Source organism: Amia ocellicauda, chromosome 1 (genome assembly GCF_036373705.1).
Source record: "Amia ocellicauda isolate fAmiCal2 chromosome 1, fAmiCal2.hap1, whole genome shotgun sequence".
Classification (NCBI taxonomy): domain Eukaryota; kingdom Metazoa; phylum Chordata; class Actinopteri; order Amiiformes; family Amiidae; genus Amia; species Amia ocellicauda.
The window spans coordinates 1,955,375-1,982,680 of NC_089850.1; the positions used below are offsets into that span (position 1 = coordinate 1,955,375).

Below are 27,306 nucleotides of genomic sequence, written 5' to 3' on the forward strand. Positions count from 1 at the left end.
GTGTACAATGTCACATATATCTAAAATGGTCTGTTTGTTGAATCTGTATTTTCATAATATTTGTTGCTCAGTAGCATCCATAAAGTTTTCACGTAGTCTGTCAATTCTGTAATTCTTTCTATAATTAGTTTATTTTTGGAATAAATACAGAAAACACTGTTTTCAAAATTAACCTGGCTTATAAACACTTAAAATATATATATGCGAATCCCCAGAATGTTCTTTTTAAAATACAAAAAAACACAGATGTTTACAAATAATTATTCAAGGATTACATGGCAAAACAACAAAAACAAAACTAACTGTCCGGTTGTCTTGTGCTGTGTGTTGAATAAATATAAAAGCATCTTCAAATATACAGATTGTTGTCATTATTACTACCAGTAATATTTAATCACAATAATAATACATGTACATTGCTTACGTTGCATTGATTGTAAACATGTGTGTTCAGCTCAGTGTAGATGTGTTCTCTCTCCTTTGCGGAGAAATCGGCCGGTTGGGTTTGAATAGATCTTGGACTACTACTTCTGTGTATTTTTAATTTTAGTGGCTTTATTTTGTATCAATTCTGTAATTTGTTTTGAAAATGGGATTCTGACATTTAGGTTGACCAGCTGAAAGAAATTAGAATCATCTTAATCAGTACCTCCACCCCCTCGCATCTACATTCTCATGATAAACTTCTCCCTCCCCCTCTTCCAACTCACTGTCATAACTGTCTACAATACTAATCAATGTGCCCAATCGAACGTTTACTACACTATAAATGTGTTTCATGGCTGAAGACTTACTTTATATAAGAACTTTCTGATCTTCATGGTGCCCGTCTATCTTTACATCGCCTGGAGGGCATGGCACATTCATCCAAAAACTGCACAAAACTGTGTTCAAACAGTGGGGATAACAGCGCACTGTGGAGTGGCATAGGTGGGTTTTGAGGGACACAGGAAAACAATGCAAAGATTTGCGCCATGTTTGAATCTCTCTCCATTTTTGGTCAAGTCGCATATTTTTTGCACAGCAACACATTTTGTGCGAAGTTGGAATATCGGGCCCTATTTCTTTCCCATTATTATTAGTACTAGTATTATGATAACACATTAAAGCTAATACAACACTGAACTTCATAAGGAAGAAAAATCCCATACATTGTAGTTGCATCTTGGGGCATCTTTTTTCCTATCCAGTAGGTAATGAAACATCACATTCTGAAACTCTGAAAAAGTTTTCCTTTGGGTCATAGACAGTGGCCACGCTTGTGATAAAGGTTACACTTTTAAGTGTTAAAATTTGCGAATATAATAAAATCAAAGATACTTATACTGTCCTTTAAAACTATTTTTACACATTCTAAAACTGTGACACTAACTGTTTTCCACAGTAGTATAAATGTAGAATCTGTAAGAAAACCAAGTAAATGTAAATCATATGTACAATTATTTATTTTAGAAAATTCCTTTGGATTTGGATTTTATTGTATTCAAATTGAAGGATACTGGTGGAGTATATTGAAATGTCATGGTTAATATACAGGACCTTGAGTTAGGGCTGGGTGATAAATCGGATTAATTAGATTAATTAAAATTAATGTTTTTGCATGAATCACAAAATTGAGATTTTATGTTATAAGATGCGCAAATGTGGCATCTTATTTTTGACATGTTTTCCCTGATAGCTTCAAAAATAAATTGATACAACATGCAATAAGAGCCAAACAATTATATGATTTCACATTGAAAATCCACCCCACAACTAAGAACCTGGTCCATGTGATTTTCTAGAAGAGTTACTGCCATCATAAATAAGTATCAGTTTTTTAATTGTTGCAGTGGAAGAGGAAGAGGAAGACAGTAGTTGAAGCTTGAGAGCTATGTTTTTGACACTTAGACTGCAGGTAGGTAACGCGTATATACAGTGAGGGAAAAAAGTATTTGATCCCCTGCTGATTTTGTACGTTTGCTCACTGACAAAGAAAAGATCAGTCTATAATTTTAATGGTAGGTGTATTTTAACAGTGAGAGACAGAATAGCAACAAAAAAATCCAGAAAAACGAATTTCAAAAAAGTTATAAATTGATTTGCATGTTAATGAGGGAAATAAGTATTTGACCCCTTCGACTTAGTACTTGGTGCCAAAACCCTTGTTGGCAATCACAGAGGTCAGACGTTTCTTGTAGTTGGCCACCAGGTTTGCACACATCTCAGGAGGGATTTTGTCCCACTCCTCTTTGCAGATCCTCTCCAAGTCATTAAGGTTTCGAGGCTGACGTTTGGCAACTCGAACCTTCAGCTCCCTCCACAGATTTTCTATGGGATTAAGGTCTGGAGACTGGCTAGGCCACTCCAGGACCTTAATGTGCTTCTTCTTGAGCCACTCCTTTGTTGCCTTGGCTGTGTGTTTTGGGTCATTGTCATGCTGGAATACCCATCCACGACCCATTTTCAATGCCCTGGCTGAGGGAAGGAGGTTCTCACCCAAGATTTGACGGTACATGGCCCCGTCCATCGTCCCTTTGATGCGGTGCAGTTGTCCTGTCCCCTTAGCAGAAAAACACCCCCAAAGCATAATGTTTCCACCTCCATGTTTGACGGTGGGGATGGTGTTCTTGGGGTCATTCCTCCTCCTCCAAACACGGCGAGTTGAGTTGATGCCAAAGAGCTTGATTTTGGTCTCATCTGACCACAACACTTTCACCCAGTTCTGCTCTGAATCATTCAGATGTTCATTGGCAAACTTCAGACAGGCCTGTACATGTGCTTTCTTGAGCAGGGGGACCTTGCGGGCGCTGCAGGATTTCAGTCCTTCATGGTGTAGTGTGTTACCAATTGTTTTCTTGGTGACTATGGTCCCAGCTGCCTTGAGATCATTAACAAGATCCTCTCGTGTAGTTCTGGGCTGATTCCTCACCGTTCTCATGATCATTGAAACTCCACGAGGTGAGATCTTGCATGGAGCCCCAGACTGAGGGAGACTGACAGTTATTTTGTGTTTCTTCCATTTGCGAATAATCGCACCAACTGTTGTCACCTTCTAACCAAGCTGCTTGGCGATGGTCTTGTAGCCCATTCAAGCCTTGTGTAGGTCTACAATCTTGTCCCCGACATCCTTGGACAGCTCTTTGGTATTGGCCATGGTGGAGAGTTTGGAATCTGATTGATTGATTGCTTCTGTGGACAGGTGTCTTTATACAGGTAACGAGCTGAGATTAGGAGCTCTCCCTTTAAGAGAGTGCTCCTAATCTCAGCTCGTTACCTGTATAAAAGACACCTGGGAGCCAGAAATCTTGCTGATTGATAGGGGATCAAATACTTATTTCACCCTTTAACATGCAAATCAATTTATAACTTTTTTGAAATGCGTTTTTTCTGGATTTTTTTGTAGTTATTCTGTCTCTCACTGGTAAAATACACCTACCATTAAAATTATAGACTGGTCATTTCTTTGTAAGTGGGCAAACTTACAAAATCAGCAGGGGATCAAATACTTTTTTCCCCCACTGTATGTTGGGGGGGGGGGGGGTCCGTTTTAACACTGCCTTCCATGACTGGTTTAATCTGGCTTGTTGTAATAGTCAATAGGTACATTCACGTATTAAGGCATTATTATTACAGAGATAATATATTGTTATGTTCTTTCCATATAGGAACTGAATGCCCTTTTATTTGATATACAGAACATGAATATAGCACACGGCAGTCATTATACAGACCAAACAAAACATAATACAGTAAATAATGTCCTTGAAGTGTTTGCTACACACTCTTGAGCCATCGTAGATTTGTTAAATAATAGCCTAATACTATTGGTACTGGGCATACCAAAAGTAACTAATTTATACTTTGTAACTTGTAGAAAAAGCCACGTCGGTTAAGAATCTTAAGGCAGATAGCCAGAAAATAAAAACTGAAATAAGCAGGCCTAGCTTTATTATAAATATGCCTTTAGATCTTGTCAGGCCAGGTGAAAAAAATAATATCTCATATGTTAAGAAGGGGTGTCTGTAATAGAATCCAGGTGAAAAAATGCATAGGCAGGTTTTCCATTATTTAGGCAGAAACGCACCACCAGAACTCTTTGTTACTCCCATAATGCACTGTTTCTAGTAAGAAGGATGTTCCAATGTTAAATAGGCGGAGTTGACTATCTTGTTTAAACAGAGGATCTTTGACACAACTGTGATACGGGTTTGTTTATTGTGCTTCCGGAAGTGATGCTTTCCGAGCCTCGTTTTTGCTGGGATCATGAATAAGGTCCATTGCTAGTCAGTCTGACACAGTACAAAGATGACAGCAATCAACACTGACGAGATGGTTCAGAAAATATACAGTAATGTCAACTCAGTGATATGGAAGTGGTTCACTTTTGCAAAGTCCAACAATGAGCAAACCACTGTGCTGTGTAAAGTTTTTAGAAAAACGCGTGCTAAAAGGCAGCTTCATTTTCCAATGTTATCCCATATGACAAGAAGGATGAAAGGAAATGACAGATGCGGTGACATTTCATATCACGAAAGAGGTGATTTTTTCAGGGATAGGATACTAGAGGCATTTGTTCAATTTTATTTTAAACAAAAAGCATGCACAATGATGACAGCTGTGGAAATGGTGCTGTTGGTTTTGTTATATTCTTACACAACTTTTATTGCACATCTAGGTCAAGTTGATACAGAACACAAGTCCTATTATTATTTTTATAATATATTCAAACATATCTATTTTATTTATTTAAAATAATATTAATAATAATAATAATAATAATAATAATAATAATAATAATAATAATAATAGGACTGTATCAATTTGGCCTACATGTGCAATAAAATATATGACAGACCAGGAGCATTGACCAATGACAAGGAGGAGGAGTAATGAGGGAAGATTCCTAGCATGCCAGTGTTGACTGAATTCAAGCATGGCAGGAAAATAATTAAAGCTGAATTATTTCAATTTAGTTTATTTGGAGGAAAAACATCCTTTAAAAAAAACAAATAAAATAATGACAGACATTAGCTATTTATCAATTTCAGTCACTTACCTGTACAGCACATTAGCAAAATATGTAGAGGAAACTAAACACAGATTACTATTACCTTGTAGATGGCAGGGCACATCATACTCAATCTCATCATGTCGGGAAGGGCTCAGGAAAAGGGTTCCATCCACAAGGGGGAACTGATCAAAGACAGGCAGTGTCCGGTTGCACAGGGCACAACTGACAACATTCCTGTGACTGGCACTGAGTGCTGACAAGATGAACTTCCTCAGGTCCTCACCCTGGCCAGCATGGGCATCATCCTCCATGCGTACATGGTAGGTGTTGAGTTTGTGGCGGGGGATATGTGCCAAGAGCTCAGAGAGGTCTAATCTGCGAAGAAATTGCACAGGGCCATCCACAGAGGCAAGCCTTGGGAGGGGAAGCCCAGCACCTTCCTCGACATGGGAGTTCCGGCCAGGCCCTACAGTAGCCAATAGGTGCTTACGTTGATTTTCCATGTGGATGGCATTTTTAAGGAACTCCCCCAAGTGCCGGGAACTGCGAGGACCACTGAAGGAGGCTGAGGAGAAGAAAGAGAAGCCGATAGGGGGAGATTGTCCAGGTGAATCACAAGGTGAACGGAGGCCCATATTGTTTCCACAGAAAGGGCCCTTTTCCTGAAAATTCTGCCTGTCTATAGATTGCCGTCTTGGAAGTTCGTGGCTAGCTAGCTTGTGCAAAAATTTATTTCCAGATGATTGCTTTCCTTTCTTGAGATCGTCTGGAGATTCTCTCCCACCTCCACTACTCCCACTACTGTATTTCATAAGGTTCTTCTCAGGAAGCACTTTCTTCTTCCGGTCATCCTGCATGCGCTTCACCTGATACCAGTCTGTGTCTTTCTTGAGATGGCCCTGGCCACAGCGGCATGAACAGAAACGAAAAGCCAAATCATAGCCCTTCTTGGTCCACATGTTCTGTCGGCACTGTTTCTCATTCCAGCTGCGGGCTCTGCCAATACAGTTGAACTGCACCAGAATGCTGCTCTCCCACTCGTAGAAGCACTGCAGATGCATCCAGTTTCCATAAGTGCAGAGCTCACTATTACAGACCACTCTCTGATAGTCATCTTTCTCCAGGTCTATAGGCCTTCCCAAACTACAGACCAAAGGTGTGGCACAAGGGGCTTCTGCATAAAAAAAGAATGAATGTTGTTTAAAAAAATTCTATATGTTGAATTTTACATAAATAGAACACAACATCTAATAAGATTTGACACCTTTCTAGCATGTGAGTAAACATTTTGAATAATCTGAAAGCTTGATGTGTAAATCACAATGTATGAAATCATGGAAATATGCAATTAAATATACATATTGAGATGATATGGAGATAAAATATGCCCACTTTGTGTTTTTCCTTTGTGAAAGAACAAATTCATATTTAAATATATAAAAACACATATTTAAAAAAATAAATGAAGAGATTTTTGTTGTTTAAATATATCATGGCATAGTGTATCTAATGTACAGCCTTAAACCACATCTGCCTGTAGTGCCTTTGTGGCAAACAGGATGTAAACTTAATGCTTATTTAAAACTGATCCTTCATACAACAACCTACAGTCTGAGAATGAGACAGAGGGCTAGCTTCAGACCAGCATGAGCCATGCCAGAAACAGTTGTGGGGGAGGCTAATCACACAACAGAGAGAATATCAGGAACCACATGGTAAAACATGATTGGATTAATGTGTTTCAATTTCCTTCATGAAATGTTAGGGTAATTTTCATCAATATAAAACTGAACAGGGTATGTCTGATTGTACAAACACCCTGGTGTACAATATATATTTACAAAGCATGTTGTAGTGGTTTTAGTAAATCCCAGAATACACCGATGAAGAAGTAACAATTTTACTACAGAAAACATAAATACAGGTTAACCCAGAGCTCTCCTCTCACATGAAATGAAGAAAGAGTTGATGTGAGTTGGAGAAGCCTTTTTGTATCTTCAGATAAACAATGGTTACAGTCTTCTCTGTCGGAAGTGATTGCATCTTATTAAAATAAAGTTGTACAAAATAGTTTACCACATACATAATTAACACAGACCTAAGTTTGTTACTGTTGTTGAAGTGTTTCATGAGTTGATTGGTGATGGTCAGCATTCTTATGTTTATCAAAGACATTGTTGTAAGTCCTTAACCAAATACCTGTGCCCCAAAACACACAACTGTTTAACTGTTTCAGCTGATTGAATATCCTAGAAGACAGTGGCTGAATTAAATCATGAGAAGACAATGCTTGACTGAAGTAACCCCTCGGACAGTCACCATGAATCATGTCATAGGGGCCCAAATGTATTCTTTTGAAAAAATAATGTTTGAACTTTGCCTTTCCTTCAGGGTTCAATGGTCAATTCAACGTTATTTTGCCTAATAACTGCTTTCAGATTGAAGATAGAGTCACATTTAGTATTGGACATGTATAGGAAACCATAAGTGGTCTATTTGAAAATGTGAAATAAATGACCTTTGACCTCTCGTTTCAGGTCAAATGCAATAGTTTTTAACTTTATGCTCTATAACTCCTCACAGAGAGGAAATAGCTTTCAAAATATGACCCTGAATTTGACTTTTGACCTTTCCTTCAAGGTCAAATTCACTATGATTTTTTTTTAAAAACTTGAATTTTCGCAAGGCAAGGCTCAAAACTGATATCTGACTTCAGATTTGTAATGAGTATCATATGTTTAGTTCTAAAATAGTCCAAGTACCTTCATTTTGACCTTTGACCTCCCCTTAGTGGTCAATCAATGGATTAAACTGCTTATATTGCCCTAGAATGTAGATTGCTATAGAACTCGGATAGGAACTCAAATGTGGTCTGTTTGAAAATGTCCTCCTTTGTGACCTTTGACCTTTCCTTAAGGTCAAACTGAGAACGGGCTCATAACTGCTTTCAGATTGCAGTTACGCTTATTATGGAACACATATAGGAAACCATGTATGATCTATCTGAAAATGCCCTATGCGATGAAAATTGACCGGCGCGCCTGTTATTTTCACACTCATAACTAAGGATGGGGATCGTTAATTTGTATTGATATTGATACCATTTTCGAGATTGCTTAACGATCCAAGTCTTTATCGATACCACTATCGATACTTTTCTATTATTTGGTGGAAAGACGAGACGACAATAAATTCTTAACAGAACTGGTATTGCTATTATTGCAAAAACTGCGAGTCTTTAATTTCAGATTTCAACATAATGTATAACTATGAAAACAGTAAAATAATATATCAGCAGCAAAATGTCCAACACGTTTTTTTACTACAACAATGAAAAATAATATACATAAATAGAATAAATATTATGCTTTTCACAAAAAGAAAAAAGAATCCACATCTCTTCTTGACAGCTCTTCACACACTGTGCTCGTAAATTATTTTTCCCGTTCGCGCACGTATCTAATTTTAGGGGCATATGCGAGTTAAATAGTTGCACTGTAGAGCCCTGAATTGGATTATTATTGTCAACGATGGAGACTTGCTACGAAGTTGGGGTGCGCTCACCATGCATACCTTGGGTGGAGGAGGATGACTGTCCTGCAACGGCAGCCAGAGTTGCACAGTTGCGACCTGAAGACTGCATTTTCCCTTTAACTGATGCACAACGTTGAGGCGCTTATTCATTGCTGTAGTGTCCCGCCCTTGCAAGAAATTACCTTCGAACATAAATGACATGTAGCTTCCTCCTCATCTTTGGCTTTATTAAAATGTAGCCAAGCCTTTGACCGCTTAGTATGTTCAGCCATCCTAGCAAGCAACGAAATGAGAAATTAAGCGAATTAGGGCGTGACGCAATTAAATTCTTCTTCGTTTAGTTTAAAGGCGGTTGGCAGGCAATTCAATTGAATTTAGTAATTTTATTAGACAATCGATGTATGTTTGTGCACCAGTGATTTGATTTAAATGACATGACTCATCTCTCCAGACATAAGTTAACGTTACATTATACACTCACCTAAGGGATTATTAGGAACACCATACTAATACTGTGTTTGACCCCCTTTCGCCTTCAGAACTGCTTTAATTCTACGTGGCATTGATTCAACAAGGTGCTGAAAACATTCTTTAGAAATGTTGGCCCATATTGATAGGATAGCATCTTGCAGTTGATGGAGATTTGTGGGATGCACATCCAGGGCACGAAGCTCCCGTTCCACCACATCCCAAAGATGCTTTATTGGGTTGAGTTCTGGTGACTGTGGGGGCCAGTTTAGTACAGTGAACTCATTGTCATGTTCAAGAAACCAATTTGAAATGATTCGACCTTTGTGACATGGTGCATTATCCTGCTGGAAGTAGCCATCAGAGGATGGGTACATGGTGGTCATAAAGGGATGGACATGGTCAGAAACAATGCACAGGTAGGCCGTGGCATTTAAACGATGCCCAATTGGCACTAAGGGGCCTAAAGTGTGCCAAGAAAACATCCCCCACACCATTACACCACCACCACCAGCCTGCACAGTGGTAACAAGGCATGATGGATCCATGTTCTCATTCTGTTTACGCCAAATTCTGACTCTACCATCTGAATGTCTCAACAGAAATCGAGATTCACCAGACCAGGCAACATTTTTCCAGTCTTCAACTGTCCAATTTTGGTGAGCTTGTGCAAATTGTAGCCTCTTTTTCCTATTTGTAGTGGAGATGAGTGGTACCCGGTGGGGTCTTCTGCTGTTGTAGCCCATCCGCCTCAAGGTTGTGAAATACTCAGACCGGCCCGTCTGGCACCAACAACCATGCCACGCTCAAAATTGCTTAAATCACCTTTCTTTCCCATTCAGACATTCAGTTTGGAGTTCAGGAGATTGTCTTGACCAGGACCACACACCTAAATGCATTGAAGCAACTGCCATGTGATTGGTTGGTTAGATAATTGCATTAATGAGAAATTGAACAGGTGTTCCTAATAATCCTTTAGGTGAGTGTATTACCCACTAGTCTCGATAGCAGTATCGATAAGCTCGGACCTTATTGATATTCGGGTTTTGAGAAATTTGGAACCAGGTCCATAATAGAACCGGGTCTCGATCCCCATCCCTACTCATAACTGCCAAGTGACAATGGATTTGCTAAAAACAACTACAGATCTGTAATATAGACAAGCACTTGAATATATCATGTAAGGGTCGGCTATGCGCCGATTGATTTACATTTTTTAAACATAAGGTAAAGGGAATACATGTGTTTTTTATTTATTTATATTGGGCTGTTACTACAGCGCATTGAGACCCATATTGGTGAAACCCTCTACTTTAAATTGATATGCAGTTTATTTGTCAAATCATACCTCTAGTAGTAGGACTTTTCCCTTAAAGGAGGGGTGCGACCTGAAATTTTCGGTGCCGTCTGGCGGAAAAAATGGCTACTGCGGACACGTTTCAAATGTTATATTAAATCTGTTCAGTAGTAACTTTATTGATACAGACATTGAGTATATTGATGTGTCAGTCATGTACAACTGATTTAATGGCAAGTTATGATAATCAGAGAGTAATATACATGTTTAGTTCCCCCATTGAAAAAGAAATGTGCATAGGTAATGTTTCTTTTTCAAAACTGCCATCACAGCATTTGATGCCGTATCGATTATATCCATTTAATTAATTGGCATTGATCATGCTAATTAATTATTATATTTTGTTATTTAGATTGCATTTTGCTAGCCGCTAGCAGAATTCTGTTTTATTGAAAAAACAGCAGCCAGAGCGAGGACAAGATGTAGGCTAGCCTACACATTAAAACTACTGTACTAGTTTAACTCGGAGCACTTTTTTTAAATAATCTGCTATACCTGTAGCACACAGCACAAGAACACAGAAGCACTGCACAATTAATGTTTGGGTTATACCTGAAAATGATGCAGTTGAATTGCAAAGGAAAGTATTAAAATCCACCAAGACTAGGAAAAATAAAATGTAGAAATGCCCTTACAACTTAAGAAAGTCCCAGATGCAGCCAGCTAAAACTTTTTTTTTTTAATCAAAGGGAAACATTTATTTATAAACACACAAATTTAACTATTTTCAGGGTTTGTAAATGCATACTTTAAAATGTTAAGTGTAAAGTGAAGATTAGAAAAATAAACAGTAAAATATATTACAATTTGTTGTTTTAATGGAATATGGTGCAAAATATTCACATGAGTAATAGTATTTCAAAATTACCAGGAACTCAATTAGTTTTATTACTGTTCTGCTTAAAGTTTCTTTTCTGGTGGTTTCAGTATCAAGTATCGTGAAACTAAAATTTGTACTGGTATAGTGGAGCACAATTTGGTATCGCCCACCACTACCCTACAACTACCAGAAGTACTAGAATAAAATATCTTATAAACTTCATGAAACTTTAATTCCAATAACCAGTTTAGAATATTACAAAGCCCAAAAAGAAGACAATGGGCAGTGCAATTGTAAAGTCTCTCTCTTGCATTTGACTTCCACTAGATACTAGGGATGGGTTCTATACCAGTTTTACAGTTTACTGTGGTTTAGATGCACAATGGTAATACTGTTCCTGGTGCACTGCACCACGATGATCTTGATTACAGTAAAATACCCTTTCTGTGACATGAGACCTACTGGTCCTGCATTGCTTTAGAAATATAATTGGATTGAAAATACATGTATATAATCCTATATAGTGTAATCATCTCCCTTTTTTTGGAAATAAGTTGCTCACTTGTAAGACTTTACATGCCTAGTACTCGGCTCTCTCACTTAAACCAACTCCAGGTCAAAAATCAAAGAAAGTCCATTAGCTACAATCAGACTGACTGCCCCTCTCTTGAAAATGGTTGATCTGTTTAGTTGATTTATTTTAATTTTAAAAAATAAGACTATATATATATATGACAATGTTCTGAAGGAGAATATAAACAAAGTGAACAAGCATCAGTCAGGAGCCAGAAACTGGCAGATTACCATTAAAATTCCAGTAAAATTGGTGAATTTAGTATTTGTGTTATTGTTCATTGATCAAAGCTTTTTATGTTAAACTGCATTTTAATTTGTATTTTAAGACATTTACAAAACCTATCCTCATTAATTCAATGTATTTATGATACTGCTTGTTCAAGAACCTCACTAAGCAAGATCTTTTGTGCTAGTCCTTTTAAATAATCAATATTAAATTAATGTTCTAAGCAATATGACCAATTATTTCCAGCAAATAAGCCGCACATTAATTATTGAGGCTGCATTGTTGTTTATAAATGGATTCATCTGCAGAGTAACAAATTAAACTGATGTTTACAAAATTACAGTTCTTAAATTTAAAAAAAAAAGGCCTGCAGTACAGTATTGTTTAGCTTTTGAGTAAAGGGTAAATATTAATATAATAATAAAACCTGCCTACTTTCGACTTTTATTTCTGCCGTTATGCCATGCCTTCGAAGCCTTTTAAAAACATAAATTAAGTTGCATGATTTATACCATAAAATAGACCTACAGTGGCTCTCATAAGTATTCACCCCCCTTGGACTTTTCCACATTTCATTGTGCTACAACATGGAATCAGAATGGATTTAATCAGGAGTTGTTGCCACTGATCAACACAGAAAATTTCCATAATGTCAAAGTGAAAAATATAATCTGCTAATTGTTAATTACAAATACAAAACAGAAAATACTTGAATGCAGAAGTAATCACCCCCTTCAGTCAATACTTGGTACCATGGTAGCAATTACAGTCATGAGTCTATGTGGATAAGTCTCTACCAGCTTTGCACATCAGGACACAATATTTACCAATTATTCTTTGCAAAATTGCTCAAGCTCCATCAAAAAAAACGGAATCTGCAACTCTAAAAAAATTAATTAGGGGGCCAAGCAAGGAAGTTCCTGAAACCCTATTGTAATTGTTAGGATTATTCTTCTTATTATTATTAAGGGGCCAAGCAATGAAGTTCCTAGAACCCTATTATAATTGTTATGATTATTATTATTTTCCTTCTGAAAAAATTTCAAATGTCCCTAAAACGATCATACATGCATGAAAATTCACGAAACTCGCACCTACTTATACCTACAAATGCATTGAAAACTGCACTTTCTGGTGTCATGGTGCTGCCGCCATATTGCGTTTATCGGCGAAATTGTGAAATACCACAAAAATATAATTCTCCTAAACCAACTGACATATGCATGTCACCTTATGCCCCACTATAACGCATGTTCATTAGAAGTTGCTCGGTTTCACGGTTTGTCCGCCATGTTGCGATCTCTGATTCAAACTATGGTGCCTTCTACTCCATGCCACTTAAACCCACTGTGACACATATTGGCATGCATGACACTAGTACAGAGTCCAACCAAGGTTGTTGCCCCAGTGAAAAACATGGGTGCTGTGGGCCAATTAAAAAAAACATATGCGCCGTGTCATACAAGTTACACATTTCCTGCACACTGGAATGCAGTATATACATGAAACTCTGCATATATGATTATGCCTATGCCTTGAAAATAAAACCAGAGAATGAAGTTTGTGGGGTACACAGTTAAGCTGTAATGTTGGATTTAACATGTGTCCGCGTGTGAATATGAAAATGGCTACTGCTCTGGAACTATAAAGCCCAGTGCCCTGAAACTGTGCATGTATTACATAGATACTGCTATCTATGAAATCTTCAAGAGGCAAGTGTCTGCAACCAAATACATGGCAGCCACAAGCAAACGACTGTGCACATATGCAAAATACACGTATTTATAAAAACTCAAACGTCGTACAATAATAATGACAATGTTATGCTTGATTGTGGTGAGTTTTGTCACCAACAGTGACATGGCACGGTGGCCACGATGGCCATGTCACATCCAGCAGTGAATATCTACAGAACCCTCAAGCCTACAAACATCAGTCAAAATTGATAAAGCCAAGTTGATAGGACACAATACAAGGCTACTGTACACCAATCAAAATGACAGCTTCACATTTCAGCCACATCATGACATTCCTTATGTAGACCTCTACCTCCATCATGTGGCCAAACCTGTAAATTGCATTCTGCATCTTGAATGACACAATAATGAAATCTACACTGATACGCTGAAAAATACAATTGCACCTTACATCATTGAAGCAAGCAATCAAGAAATTGATATTAAAGTCCACTGACTTTGAATACATACTTCAAATTACAAAAAATGAAAACTGCAAATGTACACTACATTGGATTGAAATTGAAATTGAAACACATTTCATAACACATGCAAATAAACTACAAATGCCTGCTAAAATCTGAAACCTACTGATACAGCATGGAAGCCTTAAAAGTTGTATGCAACTTCTAGTTATAATTTTCCTCCCTTTATTTTCAAATGCCTTTTAAAAAATGAAAAACTTTGTTCAGTGATAGAAATCTATGTAGAGCAATTGCATGTGTAATATGAAAGTCATATGTCAGCTGGGCTGGTGGCCAGATTGGTTTAAGTAACACATTTTGGACAATGTTCAAACATCTTCTTCTAAGAAACCGCAGGTACGATTGATGTGGAATTTTGTACACACGCCCTTGGCTAGGTCCTCCATCAGATTTGTTGAAGGCGTATGATTGATGAAATGAGATGGCTGTGTGGTGGAAAAAAGTTTTGTAGTCGGGAGTTTATTATGTGCACGGGAAGAACAGCAGACACACACAACTCAAAAGATTTAAGTCTAGCATAACACTGTTCTTCAAAAGTTTTGAGGTAGAACAAAGCTTTTATATCCCCTCCGGGACATACCCTCAAGGGGTTTGACATTTTACAAACAGTGTCTGAATGGTCGTTTCTAATAACTAGCAGCGGTTTCATTGGCATTCTAAACTAAGCCTTCCAATCTTATCAATATTATAATCAATACTCATGAATAATAATCATTAACCTCTACATTACCAATTGCATTGGAAGGTAATTTGCAGATATGTTGCAAGAAAGGAATATGAGTTGCTGATAACAGAAGAAAGGAGTGATAGAAAAGTTAAGACAAGAATGCAGGCCATTAAAGTTACTAGCACGAACTCCAGAGTCATGGCACACAAAATATAAAGAAAGACTAGAATATATATATTTTTCACCCAGAGCTGCCATGAGCCATCAAATTTCAGCAATGTTTGCATTGCATTAATTGTGATACTCTGCAGTATTGAACTACATTAGAATGTTTTAGACTGTGTTAGTACTGTGTAGATGTGTACTTGGCCCCCTGCATTGCTGCTTGCAGCTATATATACACTCACCTAAAGGATTATTAGGAACACCATACTAATACTGTGTTTGACCCCATTTCGCCTTCAGAACTGCCTTAATTCTACGTGGCATTGATTCAACAAGGTGCTGAAAGCATTCTTTAGAAATGTTGGCCCATATTGATAGGATAGCATCTTGCAGTTGATGGAGATTTGTGGGATGCACATCCAGGGCACGAAGCTCCCGTTCCACCACATCCCAAAGATGCTCTATTGGGTTGAGATCTGGTGACTGTGGGGGCCAGTTTAGTACAGTGAACTCATTGTCATGTTCAAGAAACCAATTTGAAATGATTCGACCTTTGTGACATGGTGCATTATCCTGCTGGAAGTAGCAATCAGAAGATGGGTACATGGTGGTCATAAAGGGATGGACATGGTCAGAAACAATGCTCAGGTAGGCCGTGGCATTTAAACGATGCCCAATTGGCACTAAGGGGCCTAAAGTGTGCCAAGAAAACATCCCCCACACCATTACACCACCACCACCAGCCTGCACAGTGGTAACAAGGCATGATGGATCCATGTTCTCATTCTGTTTACGCCAAATTCTGACTCTACCATCTGAATGTCTCAACAGAAATCGAGACTCATCAGACCAGGCAACATTTTTCCAGTCTTCAACTGTCCAATTTTGGTGAGCTTGTGCAAATTGTAGCCTCTTTTTCCTATTTGTAGTGGAGATGAGTGGTACCCGGTGGGGTCTTCTGCTGTTGTAGCCCATCCGCCTCAAGGTTGTGAAATACTCAGACCGGCCCGTCTGGCACCAACAACCATGCCACGCTCAAAATTGCTTAAATCACCTTTCTTTCCCATTCAGACATTCAGTTTGGAGTTCAGGAGATTGTCTTGACCAGGACCACACGCCTAAATGCATTGAAGCAACTGCCATGTGATTGGTTGGTTAGATAATTGCATTAATGAGAAATTGAACAGGTGTTCCTAATAATCCTTTATGTGAGTATATATATATATATATATATATATATATATATATATATATATATATATATAAATAGATAGATATAGATATTATTAAAAATTATTGTTAAGTTCATATGAATAATGGACATGCTGCGATAGTATTTTATTAAAATTTTACTTTGATAATATTCATAATTGCATTGAATAATAATTTAGATGTGCTGCAGTGCCGTGACGTTTAGAGAAGATAGGTATCAATAATAGCCTGTAATATTTCCGATTGGTATAATTTGCCCTTGTAAATAATTGCGTCCAATGATGATGATTTTCATATTCAATGCAATGTTCTTATATCATTCCCCTGATTGGTGCTTTTGAAGAACCTTATTCAGGATTTGCATTGAATATTCCTTTGTCTTCATGATGTAGTTTTTGTTAGATATTGTACTAACCAACTGTGGAACCTCCCAGAGACAGGTGTATCATAGCAAAGGCGGTGATTACTTATGCATTCAGTAATTTTCGGTTTTGTATTTGTAATTAATTTAGAACAATTTGCAGATTACATTTTTCACTTTGGCATTATGGACAGGGGGTGAATACTTTTGAAAGCCACTGTATACACACATATTTATTATTATAGAGAGAGTGAGAGATCTTTTATGTATTTCATATATACCAGTAAAAAAAAAATCAGAAAGGCTGTAATGCGTACAAAGTACAAAGTTACTGTTAAGGAATACCTTGTTAAAAATATTTTTTTTAAATCACAACCTAGGTAGACAGAACTGGTAAAACAATGAATGCTTTGAATTGCTGTCTTGATACTGAATGCCTGTTTAACAGTTAACAGATATGAATCTAATATATAGGCCTATATTACACACACACACACATACATACATATGGATATATAGACAGATAGTTTAATAATGTGTTCCGTTGTACACTGCTTGTTTTTCAAGACTTACTGTACATTTACTGAATACAAGTGAGAACCTTTAAGCATTCGTGTGTGTGTGTGTGTGTGTGTGTGTGTATATATATATATATATAATCGTTTAACACTTGAAATTATAACACAACGGAGAAAATCAACTAAAACATCATACACCATGATAAGGTAGTTAACCAAGTGACCACAAATAGAACTAAATCACTACACTGCCTCAGCCTACCATCAAAAACTAGAAAAACTAAACAAAAACAAAACACGCCGTTTTCATGCAGCAGAAGTATGCGGGAGCCCCTGAGCGCTGAAGTTAATGTGGGTATGTGATAAACATCGCGCGAATACATTGGCATTTCATTCCAAACAAAACAGAGCCACCAATGTGTACAAAAGTGCACATTTAAACGCACAAATCATGTTCTTACCACTGGTGTTCTCATTTGGTTGTGCAGCTGTAGCTCCTAATAATGTTGCTGCCACCATCTGTGCCCCTGTTGCAGCAGCAGTGGCTCCATTTTCCTGCTCATCTCCACTGCTATTAGTGCGTTTATTTCGCTTCCCCTTGTTGTTTTTCTGGTTGGGCATGGCGCTGTTTCTGTTCCAGCGTTAATGTTCCTTATTAGAAACTACTGTCTGTCATTTCCTCGGTTTTTATCTGACAGCAGCGAAGGATTTGTTTTATTTTTCGTTTTGCAGGTGGCACTGCAATTTTCAGCTTTATCACGATGCAGATTTCTGCAGCAGTGTCAGCGAAGGTATACCAACCATGAAGAAGGCGTGTCTGTCTCTTGTTTTGATTCTGATCTGAAGCGCAAACGGTCAGACGCTGTTTTCCTCCTGCCTCGGTGACGAAGCATAACTCCTCCCTCCTCTGCTTGGTGGTGGTTTATTAATAGAGCTGACAAGAAGAAAATAGGCTAGTTGAAAACTTTGAAAAAACATAATTGATTTGCGATGTGTTGTACGAAACATACTGTGTTTAAACTTTGTATCTGCACACCTAATGTGTCAAATGTCAAATTGAAAGGGAGCAGTCAAAATATGTGAAACACCAACAGCAATATACAGTGCCTAAAGACAATCTAGCCTACACCCCCTTGAAACCAATGCACCTATACCTCAGAGTTTCATGCATTGAAATTCTTTTACCCACTTATCTACACACCATACTCCACACTTTTAAGTGGCAAAGTTTTTATTTTGACAATATATATATATATATATATATATATATATATATATATATATATATATATATATATATTAAAAATACAAATCTGAAATATAATAATGTGATAAGTCTCCATCCCCTGAATTAATACTTGATGGAAGCAGCTTTGGCAGAAATTACAGCTGTGATTCTGTTGGTATAGATCTTTACTTTGCACACCTAGATTTTGCAATATTTGATTATTATTATTTTAAACTGTTCAAGCCCTGTCAAGTTCCTTGGGGAGCATTAATGGACAGCATTCTTCAAGTCATGCAACAAATTTGAATTTGGCTCAGGGCTCTAACTGGGCCACTCAAGTACATTTACTTTTTTGTTCCTTACACCAGGGGTGTCAAACCCATACCTGGACAGCCCCTATCCAGCAGGTTTTGGAGGTCACCTTTGTATCACCAATTTATAAAGTCCTGGAAGTATTGAATTCTGATCAATTAAGCAGGCGGTGTGGCAAATTCAGACCTTTTGAAACTATTGGAGCAATTATCTGAATACCTATTTGATTAATAACTCACATATGTTACCATTATTTAGAAATTGGTGCTTTAGGGTGACCTATAAGTTACAGTGGATTGGGGCTCTCCAGGACCAGGGTTGGACACCCCTGCCTTAGACACTCCAGTCTAGATTTGGCTGTATGCTTTGGGTTGTTGTCGTGCTAAAAGGTGAACTCCGGTCCCAGTTTCAGCTTTCTTACAGAGGGCAATAGCTTTTCTATACTTTGCTCCATTAATTTCCCCTTCTATCCTGACAAGTGCACTAGTTCCTGCTGATGAGAAGCATCTAAATAATATGATGCTGCCACCACCATGCTTCAAAGCTGGGATGGTGTTCTTTGGGTGATGTGCTGTGTTAGGTTTGTGTCAAACATTGCAATATGTATTTTTTCATGGCACACAATTGCAGTTCGATGCAGTCCTTTCTTCAGCAGGATTTTCATTATCTTTTAAAATACTTTTAAATGTCTTACTGCTGCAAGCAATTGATCCCGTGTGGCACTTTTCCACCGTATATTAATAACTGCTCAGATATAATTGTCTTCACAAGGTAAACACATATTCCTTCTTCGGAAAAGTTTCTACCACATCTCTCGCCTTTGATAGTGGCCACCATTATTGTAGTTACAATTTCAAAATGCAGTGGGGTTGCATCTGGCTACGTAAGGGACGTAACAGTACATGCCTCAGACCAGTTTGGGACTCGGTATGATGTACGAAACAGTGCCTCCTGAAACTAGTTTGGGCACAGTCGGAGGTGCACCTGGGCCATAGTGCAAACACCCTGGACTTGAACTGCCATGCTGAACGTAAACCTAAACGTAGCTAGTGGAAACTGGGCAAAAGTCTCAGAGTTCCCTTTCAAGTCAGGAGGAGATCTCCAGTGAGCAGGGAGTGTTGTTGCTGTTCCTTACCTGTGAACATAAACTGCTGGCTCGATGGCAAGGTCCTTACAAGGTTGTGCAACGGATGGGTCCAGTCACCTATGAACTCCTTACAAGTCTCAAGGCATCAAGTCTTCCATGTAAATCTCTTGAAGGAGTGGAAGGAGTGGCCTCCAAAACCTCAAACCCTTGGACTCCATGGACAATGAAGGATCTCCATTCTTTTGCACCTTACCCTTGTGTGGAACTGAATCTGTGGGCCATACTTTTTTGTCACCTGCTTCTTGCTTGGCTGAAAGGGCAGGGTGACAGGCTTAAAGTCAAAGGCTTAAAGACACTTCTTCACACAGAGACATTGTTACATTCTGGAACAAACTCCCCAGCGATGTGGTTGAAGCTAATAATTTGGGAATCCATGGATCACTTAGTTATTAATGGACACCAAACAAGCATTATGGGTTGAATGGCCTCCTCTCGTTGATAAATGTTTCTTTCTTATGTTTGTGTTATGGACACTGAAGAGTTGCAGAAAATAGCACTAGACTTGGTGTGTGGTAGAAGGTTGATTATTTATTCTGTCAGCTTCAGGGGAGCCTGACCTGAGAAGTTTCCTCAGACAGTCTCAACAATTCTAAGTTACATTTGGTATTTTATGGGTTGTGTACAAGAACAAGCTTACTAAGCAAATTGTAACTATTTAACAAAAGATATTTAAATTACTTACTACATAGACTTTATGAATGAATAACCTCTTGGTAACGGATGCTAATGCCAGTTTTGTTAAACAACAAGATGCAGGGCAACAACAGAATGCAGAGCCTTAGAGATAAAATAGCTATGAAGAAACCCTTTTAAATTTAAACAGCAGCGCAGGCGTTGTGTTACAAATGGAAAAGAAGTCTTTATTCAGGCCAGCCCGGAAGTATAACAGAGTGAACGTGAGTCAGTCTCATGCTGAACCAGCTTTCTTACAGTTCTCTTCCGGGTTTCGTATTTTATACACTTGTAAACAAAAGGTGAATAATGTCCAATCAGCAGAGGGCAGTGTCCCAGATATGCATGTGAATTGGTTCAGCCCTCGCTTCTCTACTTCCTTTTCCTCCTTTGGAGGGTGGGGTTGCTATGCAGCGGGGACGATGTCACTGTTTCCTCCGCAAAGTATTGTGTGATGCGCAAAGGACTGTGGGGGAGAGAGTTGTTCAACGTGTTTTGCACGTGGAACCAGACAAAGAGAGAAAAGTGGCTGCAGGGGGAGGGGAGAGAGAGAGAGACAAAACTATACAACACAATATTTTATATATTCCATTCAAAGAAATATATACATATTCATATAAATTTGAATATTTATGCAGAGCTGATATGTCATTTATTGTATTTAAATTTCTGACAAGACCTCAGGTCTTTCAGTATATTTGAAATTATAGAAATAATCTATACTTTTGTGAAGGCTGTAACAGAGTCAGCTTTATAACTCTAGAAATATTACATTTAGTTCTTCAGACACTATGTATAGAAAATAATTATGCTAATTTGATAGCTAGCCGAGTAATTATTTACTGCTTCACCATGCTGATGTGATGCAAACTATGTTGATTTATAACATCTATTATAATAATTGTGCATTCTTACTGATGTCCCACAATGATCACACCCTTTGAGTGATCAGAAATACACTCTTACTTCAACCTACATCACAGAGTGGTCCTCTGAGCCGGATTTTGTTTCATGGGGGGTGGTGTCCGCCCACGACTCCAGAGCTGACCTCCAGCCTGGCTGGACAACCCATCTTGCACACTATCCTGCAATGGGAAAGGAGGATGTTGTGTCTTTTGTTGATTGTATTGTATTTTTAAAATGAATCTTAACTGTTTTTAAAGATTTAGTTGTTTTTAAATCACTAATTGTTTAGGGGTTTTTTGGTTTAGTTTTGTTATATTTTTTTTGTCAAATACATTGTCCGTTTTGGATTTAATTTTAAATGCATTGGACCTTTTTTGTTTGTTTTTTATTTTTACCTTTTTAATTGTTTCTTTATTTTGTCCAATGCATTTTCAGTTATTTCAATGTATTTGACTTTTATGTTGGTGAGCAGTTTTGCTTTAATCACGTTTGTTTTGTTGTTTTGTGCACTTGTTTATTTGAAGTTAATTATTTTGTTTTTCGTTAAATCACAAAGATTTTAAAAATTTTAAGTGATTTTAAGAATTGATTTAAAAAATTTTTTAATCATAAGTATTAAAAATTGAATTGATTTTATATGTAATGTAAAATACTACACACAATAAAACAGTATTGTATTTTTCAATTCTAGTATACAAGATCTGGGGGAGCTCAGGATCCCATGATGGGACCCACCTCCGGGGACGGTCATCTCCCCCTGCTGGAGCCCGAGTCCAAGATCTTTTAATTCTTTTATGAATGATTGCTTTTTAAAATGACTTTTAAAAATGAATTTTAACTGTTTTAAAAGATTTAGTTTTTCTTAAAACACTAGTTGTTTTTTGTTTTTTTTTGGTTTAGTTTTGTTCTAATTTTTTGTCAAATACATTGACTGTTTTGGATTTAATTTTAAATGCATTGGACCGTTTTTGTTTGTTTTTTATTTTTACCATTTTAATTGTTTTTTTTATTTGTCCAGTGCATTTTCAGTTATTTTCAATGTATTTGACTTTTTTGTTGGTAGCAGTTTGCTTTAATCACGTTTATTTTGTTGTTTTGTGCACTTGTTTATTTGAAGTTCATTTATTTTGTTTATGTTAAATCACAAAGATTTTAAAAATTTTAAGTGATTTTAAGAATTGACTTTTAAAAATTTTAATCACAAGTATTAAAATTTGTTTGAATGTTTTTTATTGTAATGTAAAATACTTTTACCAATAAAACAGTATTTTTCAATTCTAGTATTCTCTTAATGAATTCTCTTAATGATGCCTGATAGGTGGCAGTATAATGTCTTCTGCATACATTCCTTGATAGTAATTGCTTGGTTCAGAGATCCAATACAGTACAGTACAGTTAATTAAGTGAATTGCTATCCGATCTCTCTCGTTTACTTTACACCATTGGTCACTACAGAGGAGACTGACAGGCATGCAGATGGATTTACTGAGATGGTGCCCCTTGCACAACACCCAAGTCTCTACGATTGGAGCACAGCAGTAGCAGAACAGACACGTGTAGGACACAAAGGAGCTCATGATCCCATCTATGAGAGAACACCCTTGCCACATCAGAACCCTGCATTCGTGATGGATGTCATTCAGCAGCTGTAGGAAGATAATAGCAGGCTGCCTCTCGCATCTCTTCCTGTTTGTCTGCTATCTCCGCCTGGATGCAGTCACACCACCTCAAGCTCAACCTCTCCAAATCTGATCTCCTCTTCCCAACCCCCCCTCCTCACCTTCTGCTGACCTCTCCATCTCAATCCCCTTGGAAACTACAACAGGATGACAGGGTCAGAGGAGGGGAAAGACAGGAAGATCTGGGTATCATCTGTGTAAAAATGGTCATAGAAACCATGGGATGTGATGAGGGGGCCCAAGGGAGCGAGTGTAGAGAGAGAACAGGAGGGGCCCCAGTACAGAGCCTTGGGGTACACCTATGAGGAGAGGTTGGGGGGTGGAAGAAGAACCTCACCATGTCAGTTGGTAGGTCCGGTCGTTGAGGTAGGAGGAGAACCAGGTGAGAGCAGTCCCAGAGATTCCAAAGTCAGCGAGGGAGGAGAGAAGGATGGAGTGATTGTGTCAAATGCTGCAGAGAGATCAAGGAGGATGAGGACTAAGGAGAGGGAGGCCGCCCGAGCACAGCTGAGGTAGTCAGTAAATGCCTGGAGAGCAGTCTCTGGTGGTGGACAGCATGCTCACGGGTCTTTGAATGGAAGGGGAGTAGGGAGACAGGGTGATAGTTCTGAGGAGAGGTAGGGTCAAGGGTAGGTTTCTTGAGGAGTGGGATGACAGCAGCTTGTTTAAATGTAGAGGGGAAACAGCCAGAGAGGAGGGAGGAGATGAAGGGGAGTAGATCAGGGGCAGTCATTTGGAGGATGTGAGTGCGGAGAGGGTCCAGGGCACATGTTGTGGGTTTGTGACCTAGGAGGAGAGAGGAAAGTTCAGAGTCTGATCGGTGGGAGACTTGGGCGGCATGGAAGAGGAGACGGGACTGTTGAAGAGCTTGCGGATGTCTGTGATCTTGGAGGAGAAGAAGGAGGCAAAATCATGAGCAGAGAGAGAGGAAGGAGGAGGAGGAGGAGGAGGAGGGGGAGGGGGGGCGACGAGGCAGGAGAAGGTGGAGGCAAGTTTGCGGGGGTTGTTGACAGAGGATTCAAAGAGTGATTGGAAGTTAGACTTCTTGGCTGAGGTGAGTGAGGAGGAGTATGTGGACAGTAGTGAGCGGTAGAGTTTGAGGGCAGCTGGGAGTTTGGACTCCTTCCACTTCTGTTCAGCGACACGCAGACTGGATCGGGTCGAGCAGAGAACGGAAGAGATACAAGACTGAGGAAGGGAGGGACGGACAGGATGAGACGTGAGAGGACAGAGAAAGTCAAGGGAGGAGATAAAAGAGGAGGTAGCACAGTTAACATACAATGGGAAAACCAATTAATGGAAGGTAAGAGAGTAAGAGCAGTGGAGGCGAGGGAGGAGGGGGAGACGGAGCGGAGAGTGACAGAGGGAGTGGATGGGTGGGGAGGGAGGGGAGAGAAAGGGAGAAGGAGATTAAGTGGTGGTCTGAGATGTCATGGGGTGTCACAGAGAGCGTCAAAGGGGAGCACCCTCTAGAGAAGATGAGGTCTAGCTGGCGGCCTGCCCTGTGAGTCGGGGGAGACAGGGGGAGAAAGAAGTTAAAGGAGTAAAGGAGGGGAAGAAAACTGGCACAGTGGGAGGGGTTGGAGAGTTGGATGTTGAAGTCTTCCAGGAGGTTTGTAGGTGAGGACAGCGAGGAGATGGAGGAGAGAAGAAAGTCGAGTTTGTCCAGGAAGGAGGCGAGTGGACCGGGAGGACGGTAGAAAACTTGAAGGAAGAGGTGAGAGGGAGAGGTGAGTTCCACTGCGTGGAATTCAAAGCTGTTAGTCATGATAGAGGAGAGAAAGGGGGAGACAGAGAAGAGGAGCGGAGCCCTGTTCCTCCTCCATTAAGACGGGGGGAGTGAGACAGGACAAACAGAGAGGATAGGGCAGCAGGGGTGATTGAGTTCTCAGGGGAGATCCATGTCTCGGTGAGAGTGAAGAAATCCAGAGAGTGGTGAATTTGGCCTTGTTGGAAGCTGAGTGGCAGTTCCACAGGCCTCCAGAGAGGGGAATGGAGGGGAGGGAGGAGGAGGGGAGAGGCAGAGAGATGAAGTTAGAAGGATTAGGGAGGCAATGGCATGCAGGTGCACACCGAGAGGAAGGAGAGAGCAGGACTGGAATCGGAGAGATACACTGTTGCACTGTTGCTGTGCGGTGTCTCCTCACAGTCTTCTCCTCGCTGGAGTTCCACAGCTAGAGTCCCTACCCTTTGGAATTGGGGCACTTCAGAAGGGGGGCACTGAAGGCCGCTGGTGCAGAGGTCCTGGGGGCTGTTAAATAGTCCACCTGTAACTAATTAGGAGGGAACACACCTGCATTGCGTTGAATGATACAAGGCTGTCAGGATGGCAATCCTTCCCAGGCAGGACTGTTAATAGCACAATTAATGGCTGCTTTAAATCTGAATACAGACAAACACCATGCCAGACACACACAGTTACATTCATTAATAGCTCGCAACAATGCTAAATAATAATTACATATTTACCATGTACAGTAATAATTCTGAATATAAGTATCTGATACCTGGAGTGAAATCATGAGCAAAATCAACCAGGTTGCCTCCTCTCCACTCCCCTTCCTCCAGAGCCTGCTCCTTCTCATCCCTGGCCTCTAAATGGTGGAACGACCTTCCCACCGAAGTTGAAACAGCAGAGTCCTTGACCTCCTTCCGTCGCTAACTCAAGACACATCTTTTCAGACAGTACTTGTAATATTAGTCCTTTTAATCCCCTGTAAGATAGCACTTCACAACATTTTACCATGCTTCTTGTGTTATTAATACTTGTATTATTGATTTCCTGTTTGCTCCCTTTCCCGTAGCCCTTGACTGTGACCTAACATCTTGACAGCACTTAGCTTTTACTTTCCAGGATGTATGACCTCACTTACTGTACTTACCTGTGTAAATTGTAAGTTGTAAAATGTATAATACTTTGAATTGCTTTGTATAATGTAAATTTGAATTTGTAATGTTTGCCTTGTACTTAACTGTATTCTTGCACTTTATATTGCACTTATGTTGTAAGTCGCCCTGGATAAGGGCATCTGCAAAGAAATATAAATAAATAAATAAATAAATAAATAAATAATGGTATGGACAAGGTGGGTGGTGCTACTAGTAGAAGAGGAGCCTACAGAGCAATGGCGAGAGAGAGAGCTATACTGAACCTAGATGGAGTAGGACCTTAGTTTGAGCTAGTGAGGACATTTGTTATTATTACATTACTATTTACTTTGTTGTTGTTTTTTTTTTTTTCCTGTAAATATTATTGCACCTTAGGATTTTGGGATTTGTACTGAGTAGCACTGTAAATAAACAATCCTTGCACCAATGTGTTACTGTGGCTCAGCCATTATTTGTATGAGACTCGGGCAGCGCCTCCCGACTAGGGATGGGGATCGAGACCCGGTTCTATTATGGACCCGGTTCCAAATTTCTCAAAAGCAAATATCAATAAGGTCCGAGCTTATCGAGACTAGTGGGTAATATAATGTAACGTTAACTTATGTCTGGAGAGACAAGATTTAAATCAAATCACTGGTGCACAAACATACATCGATTGTCTAATAAAATTACTAAATTCAATTGAATTGCCTGCCAACCGCCTTTAAACTAAACGAAGAAGAATTTAACTGCGTCACGCCCTAATTCGCTTAATTTCTCATTTCGTTGCTTGCTAGGATGGCTGAACGTACTAAGCGGTCAAAGGCTTGGCTACATTTTAATAAAGCCAAAGATAAGGAGGAAGCTACACGTCATTTATGTTCGAAGGTAATTTCTTGCAAGGGCGGGACACTACAGCAATGATTAAGCACCTCAACGTTGTGCATCAGTTAAAGGGAAAATGCAGTCTTCAGGTCGCAACTGTGCAACTCTGGCTGCCGTTGCAGGACAGTCATCCTCCTCCACCCAAGGTATGCATGGTGAGCGCACCCCAACTTCGCAAGTCTCCATCGTTGACAATAATCCAATTCAGGGCTCTACAGTGCAACTATTTAACTCGCATAGGCCCCTAAAATTAGATACGTGAGCGAACGGGAAAACATTTTTACGAGCAGTGTGTGAAGAGCTGTCAAGAAGAGCTGTCGATTCTTTTTTCTTTTTGTGTAAAGCATAATATTTATTCTATTTATGTATATTATTTATTTTCATTGTTGTAGGAAAAAACGTGTTGGACATTTTGCTGCTGATATATTATTTTACCGTTCTCATAGTTATACGTTATGTTGAAATCAGAAATTAAAGACTCAGTTTTTGCA

General features: G+C 39.1%; 1 protein-coding gene across 3 annotated transcripts in view; it reads right to left on the reverse strand.

Moving 5' to 3' along the window:
* heca (hdc homolog, cell cycle regulator) overlaps window positions 1-17,931 on the reverse strand; it is a 66,520-nt gene extending 48,589 nt beyond the window's left edge. For all 3 annotated transcript variants that reach the window (XM_066700186.1, XM_066700122.1, XM_066700238.1), the window contains exons 1-2: window positions 17,580-17,931; window positions 5,094-6,167 (exon numbers count right to left, since the gene is read on the reverse strand). In XM_066700186.1, coding sequence (XP_066556283.1) covers window positions 5,094-6,167; window positions 17,580-17,739 — 1,234 coding nt within the window. In that variant the 5' untranslated portion in view covers window positions 17,740-17,931. The remainder of the gene's footprint in view (window positions 1-5,093; window positions 6,168-17,579) is intronic.
* Between the last annotated feature and the right edge of the window lie 9,375 nt (window positions 17,932-27,306).